This window comes from Dermochelys coriacea, chromosome 5, assembly GCF_009764565.3.
Source record: "Dermochelys coriacea isolate rDerCor1 chromosome 5, rDerCor1.pri.v4, whole genome shotgun sequence".
In the NCBI taxonomy this organism is placed as follows: Eukaryota; Metazoa; Chordata; order Testudines; family Dermochelyidae; genus Dermochelys; species Dermochelys coriacea.
The window spans coordinates 54,961,764-54,976,859 of NC_050072.1; the positions used below are offsets into that span (position 1 = coordinate 54,961,764).

Genomic DNA, 15,096 nt, shown 5'->3' on the forward strand with positions numbered 1-15,096 from the left:
GATACTAATTTTTTTAGGTGGCATCTATTATATTACACCAGCTATATCTTTATTGAAAAATATAACAGCTCTTCACATTAGTTTCAGATCTCTTGCTCTATAGTAGAAGTATTCAAGTTATTACTTTAACAAAAAAAAAAGGGTAGGTTTTAAATTAGGTAATTAATTATTGGAAAATGTCTGGCCTTTCCCCAGAGTGCAACCAAATGATTCATCAGTTCATTTTACTTTAATTTCCTCCCTTAACACTCCTACCGGGAGAACTATTAAACTCTTTACTTGATCACTGAATCCCAGATCTGGGGCTTCTCAGCAAAAGATTTCCATCTAAGATTTCTTGTGCCAAACCAGCTAGTTTTTAACCCCTAGCTTGAGTACTTAGGGCTTAACCTCGTATAGTTAAGAACTGTAGTTTTCTGTGGCAGTCTTGGACATTAAAATCCAAATCGTTTTCTACTATTAAAATTCTGAAGCAAAATATACAGAAAAGTGAAAGCTGTACAGTTATCAAGTATCTCATTCTAGATTTAATATATAAATATAGAACTGTAGAAGTTAATTACTAAGTAAATCTTTTTTACTTGGGTTGCCACTGTCATCTTATATAGCCCAATAAACATTGCATAAACAAACCTGACAATTTCTGGACATTTCAGCATATTTATTTTACACTGCTTAATCTATTCAGTTCATAATAAGTACCAATTAAAGGTAAATCAGCAAACATGGAAACTAAGGAAAACAGCAGATTTATACTGCAGCTGATCTTAAACACTTAATTGTTTTTTGATATGTGGCTGCAGTTGTAGATTTGCATTCTGCTAGCATTTGCGCAAGTGAAGCTTCATCACTAACATTCACAAAGAATGAAATTTAGCCTTATGCAGAGATGGCTAACAGTACAAAGCCATATATATCCAATTTTAAGTAGTCACAGCAGGGCTTATATAACATGTGAACCTTTGGGCTGACCTTCCGTATGGGGTCAATTTAACCTAGAAAGGAGAGGGAGGGGGAGCATAAAGGCTACCAGATCAAGTTTATTCACATTTATTATAAAATGTGAAATAATACACTTGCAAAAGTTTTGCAGTATTCATCTGGCTCTAATTATGATCCAAAGTGAAATCTGAACAAAGGTATGCACAAAATGAAAAAGTTAATCAGAGCAACATGGTGGCTCTGATCAGGTAATATTTAATCTCTCACATTTGTAATGTGTCTTTTTCTTTTTTTTAAAGAGAGGTGGATAGCAAAACACTTCTGTTAGTTACTGCATTGTTTTACTTAGGAGGAAAAAAACCCTCTTTATTCTCAATGTCTTCCTGTGGCAAAGTTCATAGTTTTGCCACAATTTTTGTTTATTTTCCAAAGAGGCCATATTGTCCATAGCTCCCATTGCCTTTTTGGAAATCACAACCAAGATTTTCTATAATCCATATGTAGACACCTAAATAAAATTTACCTTATTTTCTCAGGAGCTGATTACCCTTAGCTCCAAAACCCAGGTCTCTTACTTAGCAAATATATATTAGGGCTCCCCATCTTGCACCTCATAGTTTGTTGTGGTTTAGGGCTAAGGCACCTAATCTTATACATCCAGCTTTTGGCTTGTGTGACAAAAGCCCAGACCAAATCTGAAAAGTTAACTTCAGAACCAAATTTTCAGAACCATCTTATCCCAGTCTCTACATTTGTGCCCCAGAATCCATGATTCTATGCAACCTTAAAATCCTAAATTATATGAATAAAGAGCAATTGCACAATCCTAATTTGCACAAGTTGCAGTTTGCAATGCTCAGGCACGATTTTGTTCATCAAATGATTGCTTTTGCAATATTGTAGACAGTTTTATTTTGTTTTGGTTTTATAATTTCTGCAGTGTTTGCAAAGTAATACCTCTTTGTTTATTAAAACCAGGACAAATAAAACAAAGCCATTGCACTTAAAAGAGTTACTTTTAAAATAGCCTACATTCGACATCAAGCCATCCTTTTGATCAAAATACTCTGGGATTTTGTGCTTTTTATTCCATGAATTGAAGTCTTGAAATTACGGGGGTCAAACGAGAGCTAGCAAACCATTAAAGCTGGATAAAATAATGGTCCACAGAAAAATAAGCACTGGCTTACCATACATTATAAACTGTCACTGTGAAAGCACCTTCAAACTACACACACCAAGCTTGACACAGTAGGGTGTTTCACATATAGTTCCTGGTCTAATTTTACAATAATTGCCTTTGATCTTAGTACTTATTCATTAGGCTATACAATACCAATACTTTTCAAGACTATTTGAAAACTTTCAATTCATTGAAATAGAGGATTGTACAGAGAGCTCTTCAAAGGCAAGGAATAAAGACTTCCTAAGAAAACAAAACAAATAAAAATAGGACCTCAGCAGCAGCATAGATCTGAAAAGACAAAAGGTCAAAAACAAAGAATGAGAAGATCCCTATGTTTTCCCAAATCCGTGTTATAACTATGAAACTATGGCAACTTTGGGCTACAAATGCTAAGTGGCCAATGAGAAGTCCCCATTTTCACATAGGCATTTCAGGGATATCTATGATAAATACAGTCACCTCCCATCCAGACAATGCTGGTGTAGACTTTTTTGGTCTCTAAATTATGAAATAAGTAATGCAGTTAGCCTGCTCTTTCCTCCATAACCATCCTTGGTTATGTCAGTCACCTTGATTTATTTTGTTAATACGTCACATGTCTTACCAAAAAACATTTTTGTTTTCATTTTTCAAGCAGGCAGCTAGTTGGTTGACATCAGACCTAGCAGCCATTCTACAAACCCTGCAGGGTTGGGCTGCAAGAAGACTGCACTGTAGGAGTGGATGAGCTTCAGAAACTGCAGATCCAAACATGGCCCAAGCAAGGGGCTGCGAGAGAGACCAGGGAACAGCCTGGGTACTTTGCCACAGCTAGGCCAGGACTGCAGCCAGAATCAAACAGTTGTCTTAAATCAGTATGCCTGACTAGGAATTAGCTAAACCTGAAGTTAATACATGAGGGGATTTTGGAAGGAGAGCTCCAGTTCCTCATTGGTTGGTGTGGCAAGAGCTATTTCAATCATTCAGAGAAATTAGGAGAAAGTGTCTTAATCTGGTCTAGAGCTGAAGTGACCTATCAGGATAGGCTTTAAAGTCAGTCAGCACTTAGCTGGGCAGGAGGGCCAATGTAGCACAGCTACTGGGGATTAGGTAACTGCAGACAGTGTTCTAAGGAGCTGATCGTTTCTTCTTGCATAGTCACTTACACATACGCAAAGGAAGTGCACAAAAGCAGGTTTAAATGCTACCAAATCAGAGACACAGATTTTATAGTCACAATACACAGGTGTAAGCAACTACAACAGTGCAAGACAAGGGAGAACTAGCATTTTTATTTTAGAGTTTGAAATCTCTGCCTCCATTGGTAGAGGCTACCATACTCTTCACAAGGAAGAGGTCATTTCCTAGACACCATTCTTCTTACTAGATGCTGCTTGCTGGTGTAAGAATTCACTTTATTCGGTGTTTACTCTCACCTCTGCTTCTTATCCAGCAGGTTTATAAGGTTGCTTTAGGTTGCTCCTCACCAACAGACTTCCACCACAGAACAGATTTATCCCACAATAGGCCTCCAGTGAGTTCCCTAAGTGTGTTGGACTTTGCCTCCAGTGCCTTTCCATTGGTCTTTGACACTCCTCTCGAATTTTGTGATAGGTTGAACCATGAAAGCCAGAGGCTGGGATGGAATTTAATTTAAGTAAAATAAAAATCTTGCTTTACAGGTGTAGCAGAATGCGGGTGGGGTGGGTCAAATTAATAAAATGAGAACACAGAATATTTAAAAGAATATATGCACCTAAAGCAAACTCTCAGGTTGCAGATACTGGATGGAGAAAGTCAAGAGATTAAAACAGGCTGGGCCAGAATACATCTAGGAAAACAAAAGCCATTATGAAAAAGGACAGGTTTCAGAGTAGCAGCTGTATTAGTCTGTATCCACAAAAAGGAAAGAAGTACTTGTGGCACCTTAGAGACTAACAAATTTATTTGAGCATAAGCTTTCGTGAGCTACAGCTCACTTCATCGGATGAGTTCCATGCATTCCAAAAAGGAGTACCCATTTAGCCTGCAGGAACACTTATGATCAGTGCATCATTTTGTATGATGACTTTTGGGTCAGAACATGATCTATAAAAGAGACAGTCAAAGGAATAACTGCTAAAATGTGTCTCTTACAAAGAATCATAGAAAGTGAAGTTGGAAAAAGACAGTTAGGTCATCTACCTTATTCCCCTTGCCATAGGAGGATTATTACTTATGGTGTATTCTTTAGTACTTTGTCCAGTCTTATTTTAAATAACCTAAATGATGGGCCACCTTTGGGATATTATTCCATAACTTTCCTTAAAAAAAAAACAAAAAAACCCCCAACCTTCACTGGATTGTTCCCTTTGTTCTGTATCTTCTCACTACCCCAAGAAAATTCCTGCTTGAGCAATTCCTCAGATAAGGAATTTTGTAAATTTCATAAAGAATGAATTTCAGCAATGACTGCTATGAAAATAATTAATACATAAATAATACCTTGCTGAGAAAGCTTAAAGTGAACAAGCAGCAAAAGATAAGAGAGGAGAACCTCAGAACACATGGCAATATCTGGAAAGTGTAATATCTCTAGACCAGTGGTTCCCAAACTTGTTCTTCCACTTGTGCAGGGAAAGCCCCTGGCGGGCCGGGCCGGTTTGTTTACCTGCCGCGTCCACAGGTTCGGCCAATCGCGGTTCCCACTGGACGCGGTTCACTGCTCCCGGCCAATGGGAGCTGCTTGAAGTGGCACCGGCCGAGGGACATACTGGCCGCTGCCTCCAGCAGCTCCCATTGGCCTGGAGCAGCGAACCACAGCCACTGGGAGCCGCAATCAGCCGAACCTGCAGACGAGTCAGGTAAACAAACTGGCGCAGCCCTCCAAGGGCTTTCCCTGCACAAGCGGCGGAACAAGTTTGGGAACCACTGGTCTAGACAAAATACACAGTAAAAAGATAAAGTAACGCAAGTTGTGGAACTATAACAGAATAACCAAAGCCTGAATTAAAGAGACTGGAGGTGTGTAATGACATCCAACTATGACAGAGGCAGTCAAAGATGATAAGCAGCTAGACAGAAACATACAACTGTTTTAAAACACCTTTTACTTTCAATTTTCACATGTAAACTTGGTTTATAAAACTATATTCTGAAGTCATCCCGATATATTGTCCATAGTGACTGCCCCATGGAGGAAGTGTAAGGACTGAGGTAATCACTGGGCAGAAATCACTTATTTTCCCATTGCCACAGTAATTCTCCTTAATTATACAGGGCTGAAGCAGCTTTTTGACAACAGAAAAAGTAGTTTTGTAGGGATTTCTGTCAGTCTCCTGGCACAAAAATATGGCAAATATATTTACTGCTGCTGGAAACTGGCAAGAGATTAATGTGATGAGCGGTTTCAGAACATTTTGCTCTCTGTCAAAATAAGCAATAGTTGGGGAATCACTTTTTTAAACTTGGGCACCAGAGGCTGCTTTGTAGCCTTACAACCCAGCCTGACCAATGGGCAGTTTGTAGATGTGGTACCCACAGAGCAGGGGAGAAAACAAAGCCACAATCTGGTCTCTGCTTTGCCCTTGCTTTGCTGGAGAAATAATTCTGCACCAGCTATGGCAGATTTCTTCCCTCTTTGTGTCAGCTCTGATGCCAGCACTTGCAGAGGTGGGGTGGATGGGCTGAACCAAAGTTTCATTCATGCCCAGCCCACCTTTCCAGACAGGAGAGTGGCAGCCCAGTGAGGTAACGGATTTCCTCCCATGCAGACTCCAACAATGCAAGTAGCCAGGGCAAAGACACCAATGGTGCAGGCTCCTCACCACACCCTTACTCTCTGGCATGGCCATGCATCAGGCCTTACAACAGGCCAGAAAATAAGAATTATTTTTAGTGAAAAATTTCAAGGGTTTGGAATTTGTTTTTGTTCTGTGCCAGTACAAAACATAGGCCTATTGGAATTTTTCACAAATAGAGAAATACACCCACCCCAAGGTAGCTAATAGCCCAATGTTGGGGCCATTCACCTGGGTTGTGGAAGACCAAGGCTCTGCTTGATTCGGTGCAGGGACTTGAATCTGGGCCACATACATCCCAGTTGAGTATCCTGACCACTGCACTCTCTCTGGACCAATTAATATTTAATTATTTATACAAAGTGGAACAGGCATGATTGAGATAAATACTGACTTCATAGGTTGGTGGTTAGGGCACTCCCCTGGGATGTGCAAGACATAGGTTCTCTGCTCCAGATCAGACAGAGCAGCCACATGGGACTCCCACATCGCAGATGAGTGCCCTAACTCCTGGGCTATCAGCTGCTCTGGGATGGGTTTGCATCAGTCTCCCTCACTCTCATATCCAAAACCTTGCCGCAGAAAGTTTCTGTTTCAACTTAAAAAAAAATAAAATAAAGCTTTCATCGAAAAATTCTGAACCAGTTCTACTCACAACTGAGTCCTACATAGAGAGGCAACTCTTAGTATGCCTACTTCTTACCTTCCATCGGATTCCCTTCTCTCACGCTAGCCAGCATTACATTCAAAGCAGAAAAATGGAACTGCCAAAGTTGCAAGAAAGCTTTTAAAATTTTAAAAGCTACTTTGTGACCTACTTTCTGCATTACAGCAATGCTATAGTTAAGACTGTGCAAGCATCTCCATTAAAATCACATATTCTGAGGTACTCTTTACCTATGTGTGAAAAAAGTGCTTCTAAATGCTTCTTGGCATACAAGCCGTAGCCTGGAAGAAACATTTTAATAAGCAGTTTGGGGGAGGGGGTGGAGCAAGGGGACACTGTTCATTAGCTTTTGAGTTTCAAGAAAACCTAAGAAGCCTCGAAGTTTTGTTGTTTCCGATGCAGTTTTTGGCTTCTATAACAGATTGTTTTGAAATATGAAGTTTAGCACCCTATAATCTAAAACCATTTGCTATTACACCAACTGAGGATCTGACCTACAGACATTGTATATGGGTTATAGCTGCTTTAATACATTTTCATAAGAATTTTGTATGATAAGATATTCCACTCAGAATAGATTCTATATATCAGCTTTGAGGTAATTACATATTCTAATTGTGCCTAATAATTTGCTTATAGCCACCGAAGGTCAGTCTGATTTTTCAGCTTTTTAAATCTGAACTATTTTATAGGCAAGGAATAATATATACAGTGCAAACGCATCCAAATACATAATTTCCTGCCCCAAAGAGCCAGGATTTCAAATTTCCTCAGCCTTGCAACTGCCAGTTCTGTTGCTGCTTTACCAGTACTGAAGAACCATGCTACTATCAGGGTATCATTGGGACTCTGTGACTTCTTTTCCTGGCCACTTCCCTATGCTAGTGGGGGTATAGAAACTGCTATGACAGTTGTATACCACCTGAAGATTCCCGTATGCAGGATCCCGCTCCAAGCGCTAGCCAAACCAGCTTTAGGGCTTCTATGCAGCACTGGAGTAGCATGAAGGATCCCTAATGTAGGGTAAGATCTCTACCAACGTAATAACAGAGTATAATAACTTAATGGTTTGCGGCCCCATCATCTTTCACTCTCTCAGGCTGAAATAAAGCACTTCAAAGTTCAGTTCATGTTTCCTTTCCCTCCACTTCTTCTTGTCGTAAATTTCATTGGAAAAGAGAGTGAGAGACACACTGAAGACCCATAGTTTGGGATAAGGACTTCTATTGCTTTTAACGTTGTCTTTACCTCTTTAGGAATGATAGGATCAGCCCATTTAATATCTGTTCTGGTTCAAGTCTTCTCTAGTATCTCAGATGATTTTGGACAGAAAGAATTTAGACTCCTACTTCACATTCTGCTCTTCCCAGTTCTTGGATGGGGTTTTAAAACTGAAAGAAATTAGTACCGTTTGGATGCTTATCTCATGCTCTCAAACCTCCATGTGCAGTCTGACACTGTAACTAGCCAAGCCTCAAGCATACCTCAGATATGCCAAAACTGACTCTCAGTACAACATAAAGCCCTATGATTATCTTCTAAGATTTCAGCACCACTCTTGACTCTTGAACTTGTAAAAGTTTGACTTTGCTGTTCTCAAAGAGGCATAAACAGTAAGTAAATTAGAAGTGGTAAAGAAAGCAACCCTACACCTGGGCGATGAATTTGTAAGAGAGAGCTCATGCATCTTTATAAAGGGAATTATTCCAGACCATTGTAATCATTTCAATACAAATTCCTCAGGAACAGATTCTGATGCTGTAGTGCCTTATTCTCTGAGTGCTCCCATGAAGTTAGTAAGACCATTTGTGGAAAGAAAAGGAGGACTTGTGGCACCTTAGAGACTAACAAATTTATTTGAACATAAGCTTTTGTGAGCTACAGCTCACTTCATCAGCTCACGAAAGCTTATGCTCAAATAAATTTGTTAGTCTCTAAGGTGCCACAAGTCCTCCTTTTCTTTTTGCGAATACAGACTAACATGGCTGCTACTCTGAAACCATTTGTGGAGTAACCCTTCCTTACCTTGGAATAAGGAGCTATCAGAATCTGGGCCCTAATGGCAAGAGATTTACTTTTGAAGGAACTTTCAGAGTGCACTAAACTCTCATGTATTTTAACTAGCTGATAACTGTGCTAGTTGCTACAAGACTAGCAGAAAGGCGCACTTCAGTAATCATTTCTGCAAACACTGTCTTTGTTACACAGCCTCACATAAAACATCATTCCATTTTTATTTTAAAGGACTCTTAAAAAAAAGGAGTCCCCATTGGAACAATTCATGGCTTGACATTTGTTACTGTCCAAAACTGACAAGTCTTACATTATTGCACCCTGCTGCATCTGTTATATGCTATGGGCTACACCAGGAGGCACTGGAAACAAATTTGAATACAAAGGTAATCTGTTAAAGAACAGTGAGAAACCACTATGCCAGGTCACACTGTCAGCTGTTTGTAGAGAAATTGATGTTGTCCACAGATGCAAAAAGGTTCACTGAGACATAAGACAGGAAAATCTTAAGAAGTCTCTGTGATGTTTTTAGTCTTCCAGGGTTGTTAGATTTGAACAATCATGTTCTGCTATTTATCTCTGATGTTTCTCAGCACTGCTGCACCACGGTACTCATTCCAGCTAGAGCAGCAGGCTTTAGAGAAGCTTCCAAGCACTGGAGTAAATTATGTTTTTGCATTGTAATGGAGAAAAAGCAACATCTTTTGCAAAAGTTTCTTGGAGATTTAAAAATATCTTCTCAGACAGACAAAAAAGCTTGCAGACTTTTTTGGCAATGCCAATGTCATCTGTTTGCTAAGCCTTCTTTGTAAAGGCTTCCCATGATCTCTGAACAGAAACTGTTTCAATGCAGGGGCATTGTACAGATCAGTGTCTATTTCCCACAAAAGATTTACCACGAGTTGAATTTACTGAGCAAGTTCCTTTTGAAAATGTGATTTAAAAAACACATAATTACAGTAATTGTTAAATACTAGTGTAAAGTTAAGACGTGTCTAATGAACTCCTTTCCATGAGATAGTCCTGATGGCTAATTACCTGTTTGACCACATGATTTATTTCTGGGTAGTGATTTATGTCTAAATATTCTCCACTGACACTTCTAACACCTACTGGTGTGGGTGCATCTGATTAACAGCCCATTCTCAACACAGATCAGTACCACAAAATCTTCTTCATAGTTTTCTTCTGACATTCATCAACATTCAGCTTAAATATGTATTTTTTTAATAGATCTTGGTTTAAGCGCAATGAGAGACAATGAAAAATTGAAAACATCACATATGAAGATTTTTTCCCCTAGAATGTATCTCTTCAACAGATTACTGCAATTCATAAAAGGACACAAAATCATCACAAAAAGATCATTATGACAAAGCTTACAACCTGTTTCTAAAGTTATTAAAAAGTAAGCTTAAGAAGAGCATTTCAAGTGTTCAGATCGTTTACATTCATTTGTGATCTTTGACATTCAAAATATAGACACAGAATTTTAGTCACCATTATAGCAAATGGTTTGCTTACAAGATTTCATAAAACTACCTTTCACTCTGATTAGTTTCTAAAAATGGTGCAAATCAAACTGATATCTCTGTATTGCTTCTAGGGACAAGAAACAATGTGTTTATTCCATCATAAATCATCTGTTTCTTCACTGTGGCTGCTGTCTGTTCAATAAATGACACAACATCAGATTTCTTGTGTTCAAATTTCACCAAAGAACAGCAACAACAAGAAAGGTAAACCCTTTATTGAGGTTTAGAAACAAATATCAAAAGAGCCAGTAACTCCTTTTCAAACAATTCATCCACATCTTCTTGAAAGCTAAATGCTACAAGAAGCAACTCCTCTCCTATAGCCTAATTTCTACATATATTTGCATATAACATGTATCCGAAGATCAAATTGCTGTGCTAATGTATGTATGAGATTAAAAAATTAGCCAGACTGGACAAAATAAAATGGAAGAAAAAATCAGGTTTTTTATTTAAATGACCAGACTATTCCATCATTGTTATCATGCTTTATAAAGGACATCTTAATGATTTACTAAACTGTGCTAGTTAAGTATACACCTGCTGCATATAAAACTTACCATAAACACACATTTTTAAAGACAATACCAGTTAATATTAATAGGCATCACAATTTGATATCTCTCTTTAGTTTTCAGCACTCATATATAAAAACTATAACTTGCTTTTGTATACCAATGATTTCCAAGGAAATCTAACTGCATGAAGTGAGCTGTAGCTCAGGAAAGCTTATGCTCTAATAAATTTGTTAGTCTCTAAGGTGGCACAAGTACTCCTTTTCTTTTTGCAAATACAGACTAACACGGCTGCTACTCTGAAACGCTATAAGAATGTAATAGTAGACCAGCAACACAACTAATTAACTAACCACATTACTTAATTTCCACCTGTAGCTGGTATTGACCCAAAGGCAAAATGACACAGAGCTGACCACTGCAGCGATGGAACCACTGCATAGTTTTTATTATGAAAGTTGATGTTTATTGAGAGAGATGAAGTTTAACAAAGCATAGAAAAAGTTGGGGACTGTTTGAAAACTCTTTAAAAGCACTGTAAGTAATTGTAACTATTACAACCCTCTTAATTTTGAGAGTGCCTATTACAGTGTTATGCCAGAGAGCATAATGAACTTCGTGTAGTAGATCTGTTTAAGAACAATTTTATTTAGTTTTACCATGTTATGAAGACGCAATACAATTTGCTCTTATCACCGCATTTTAAAATAATTGGAAAACCTATTACTTTAACAATTACAGTTCAACTAATTATGTAAAAATGGGCAAACTGTCTCTACAAGGTATGTTGCTCTGTAGAAAAATAGTAATATTCATTTAGTCCTCCAGTTATTTTTTTAAAAAAATCTCCTACTGTAACTAGAAGAAAAAGGCTTAGATGTGTACCAGGCAGTCATGTACAATTCCAATGCAGAGTATTTAAGACATGTCTAGACTTTGTCAGATATAATACCTTTTGCTTAAAAGACTTTAGGCAGAAATTGCAGGTACAAGGACAGATTGCATAAGCTATCACATGCTTGCTGCAACTGTATGAAAGTTACTGGATTTTGAGAGCAACCCATAGCGATGAATAATTTAAGAGCTAATAAAATATTCAATTTGACTGATACATTGGTTTAATTTTAAAATAAAAATGATTAATGACAGGGGCCAAGTCTGAATGTTAAAGATATTAGCAAGATACATGCTCAGCTAATACTTGCTCTGCACAAGTCTGACAAAATCGCATTTCTTTTTTTAGTGCATCAACCCTTACCACATGGCCATTTATCCCGTGAAAAGAAAAATCGGTTGGCTACAAGGACACTGGTAGCAAGTTCGCGCTTGCGTTTATAGGCTGGGGACTATCTGAGGAGAAACTCGTCTTGCACGGGTAGCTATTTGCAATGATGACCCCGCAGAAAGCTTTAAATTACAGTAAGAGGCTGGGGAGGAGGGAGGGTGCGGAGTACATTTCATTGTCGGTTTCAGAGCAGCAGCCGTGTTAGTCTGTATTCGCAAAAAGAAAAGGAGGACTTGTGGCACCTTAGAGACTAGCACATTTATTTGAGCATTAAATTTGTCAGTCTCTAAGGTGCCACAAGTCCTCCTTTTCTTATTTCATTGTCGGTTCCTCCACTTAAAAGACAGACAGCGCTAGATGCTCTGGAGCGGGCAGCTGCCAGATCATTGTTTGCGTGGGGACTTATAAAGCAATTCTCGAATCAGCCCCGATCCCCAGCTGTCCTTTGTGGGGCTAGCCTTAGCCCTCGCCGTTGCTGAGTCTGGGGCCGTGTGTGTGTTACTGGGCCCGGGCTCTGATTCACGCAGCGGCAGCACCGGCAGGGGAGGCGAGGGAGAGTGAGCGTGAATGCCCGCAGCCCAGGGCTCCCAACAACGGGACTGGGCTGGGCGGCAGCTGCAGCTGCAGCACCCGGCCCTTCCCGGCCTCCACCCAAACGGGGGCTGCCCCGCGGGACAGGCAGGCGGGTGGTTCGCGCGGCCACCCCGCCCGCTCCTTCTCTCGCGGCTTTAGAATCCAAGTGCCGAGACAAGCCGTGCAGAAAACAGCACCGGGGGGGGGGGGGATCTCCGCTAGCAGGGAAACCCCTCGCTGCGTCTGGGCAGCTCACTATACAGCGGGTTGCACTCCGTCACCTTAGAGGTGGCCGCCGATTGCGAACATTATCCCGGGAAAGGCACTCGAGAGCCTCACACGCACATTGCCTGACCCCTGGACCCCCCCCCGCTCCCCACACCCCGGATCCTGTGGGCTAGCCCGGCGGTGAGGGTGACGAGGAGTTTCAGATCTCAGCCCCTGCTCAGCCGGCACAGAGCTGCTGCGGGCGCATCCCTCCAGCTCCGTCCAGGACAAATGGCAGACACCTTTTCGGATCGGAGGGAACTTTCCCTCGGGGCTGCAGCCAGCTAGGGGATATTTCAATCGGAAAGCCGGCACCGTGGGAGGAGGCTTTTTCCGCACCTTTTACTTCCCCCCCCCTCCAAACACACTCTCGTTTGAAAACTGCACCGAAAGGGTGCTTTAATCTGCCAGAGAGAGCGCCTCAAATGCTAGACCAACCCTCCCCTGTCGCTACAAACTTGAATACACCGACCAGCAGCGCTTCGTATTTCCCAGGATCCCTCCTCTCCGAAGCGTTCCCATGAAGATCAGACCAAGCTTTCACGGGCTTTGCATTTGTATGTATTTATGTATTTATTTATTTAATTTAAAAAAAAAAAAAACCCTCGTTACTTTGTTATCTCCCTCTCGCGTCCTTAGGGCATTAAGATGAGCTCCTGCAACTTTTACCACGGGAGGGCTGGGGAGCAGTGAAAAACCCATCGGGTTAAGGAGTGTTTTATTCCCACATTTCAGATGGAGAATGTCCTAGTTAGAGAGCCAGCCAAAAAGGAGACTGACCCAGGCGTTCATTAGTACAGCGGTATTAAAGCCCATGCATGTGTTTGCAAACTGTTCGGCGTTTTGCTGGATCTTCAGCACCAAATTAACACCCTTAAAAAAAGAAGGGGAAGATGTGGACAGCTCTCTGGATATTAAGTCTTCCCAGCCTCTCATCTGGATTACATTTAAACTCTCACCGTATCCTTCCCACTAATTAAGCACAGTTACTACACAAAACGTGTACGCTGAGGCCAGGGCACTTAATCCGACACACACTCACAGACACATTAAAAAACACCCACGTTGTTTGTATTATTGGCAGCTTCCAATAGTTCGCGTCTCCTCCGCCCAAGATCGCCTGCGTCAATTCTCGCTCCACACAGCGCACTTCGCTTCTGACTTTGGCACCACTTGCCCCACAGGACACCCCCACGGACACCCCAACCCTGCCCACTGCCCTGGCGAACCCCGCGGCCAGATCCCCTCACGCCCCTCCTCACCTTGGGTGATTTGCGGCTCCCCGGGGCTCAAACAGAGCAAAAGCCAGGCGACCAGCAAGCGGCTCATCGTGATCCTTTTTCCTCCCCCAGGCTCTGGGGGTTCGGCTGGAAAGAAGGACGGGGGGGGGGCGGGTGGATCCTTCCACCAGGCGACTCAGGAAGAAGATGTCCTCTTCCCGGAGGAATAAGGCGAATTCTCTTGGCGGGTGGCTGAGTTCTGCCTCTTCCCCTACAGATAAGATCCCGGAATAAGGCAGGGCAGCTCACAGTCTGAGCGCTGCAAGTCCATCGCGGCTGGATGGGGGGCTGGTCCAGCGACGCGCTCGGGAGCTGGCTGGGCGTCTACCAGTGGGCTGGTGGCAGCCGCCTCCTCCGGCGCCTGCTGCGGCAGGGGCTTCGGCCGGGAAGGGAACAATGAAGGGAGAGAGGGCAGAGCCCTGCCGACTGGAGAGCGCACTGTGTACAAACAGAGGCGGCGTGCCTCGGAGCGGAGAGCCCCCGAAGCTCCCCCCCCCCCCCCAGCACTCCCCTCCCCCTAGTCCCTTCACTGGAGTGGCTCCTTCTGCTGGAAGAGAGCGAGAAGACCACACACACACACACACACACACACACACAGCACCTGCTCCACCCTCCACTAAGAGCCCCGCAGCCCCAGGGGCTGGAGGACTCGGTGGAAGGACGACAGCGCTATGGAACAGGAGGGAGGTGGTGGTTTCTTGTAGCTGGCCTGGGCGTCCCTCCCCCAGCTGGTGTTTGGTAACTTTGCAGTGAAAATCCTCACCCATGTTTAAATCTTGCCACGCTCTCCTTGTGCGGGGGGAACTGTTCCCCTCACCCCCGTAATGGGTCACTCTCAGATTGTGCAAGTGCAAAGAGAAACACACGTTTGCGGATTTCCTTCTGTTCCTTCTCTAGGTGAATTAAGGGCACATGAAATGGTCCCAGAGGCTGAAAGGCTCTGCCCCCTGGGAGGCACAGTCAGTGGCAATGCAGGCTTCATTGCAATCAAATTGGGTTAATGGTGGCCGAGGTCCATGGGACAATGGCCAAACGAAAGGAAGTGCCCTCCTGGCAATTTAGAGCTCGCAATGGG

The 15,096-nt window shown here is 42.1% G+C and overlaps 1 protein-coding gene across 1 annotated transcript in view; it reads right to left on the bottom strand.

Annotated features, from left to right (window-relative positions):
* EDIL3 (EGF like repeats and discoidin domains 3) overlaps positions 1 to 14,758 on the bottom strand; it is a 424,535-nt gene extending 409,777 nt beyond the window's left edge. The window contains exon 1 of the mRNA XM_038403629.2: positions 14,004 to 14,758. Coding sequence (XP_038259557.1) covers positions 14,004 to 14,070 — 67 coding nt within the window. The 5' untranslated portion in view covers positions 14,071 to 14,758. The remainder of the gene's footprint in view (positions 1 to 14,003) is intronic.
* Between the last annotated feature and the right edge of the window lie 338 nt (positions 14,759 to 15,096).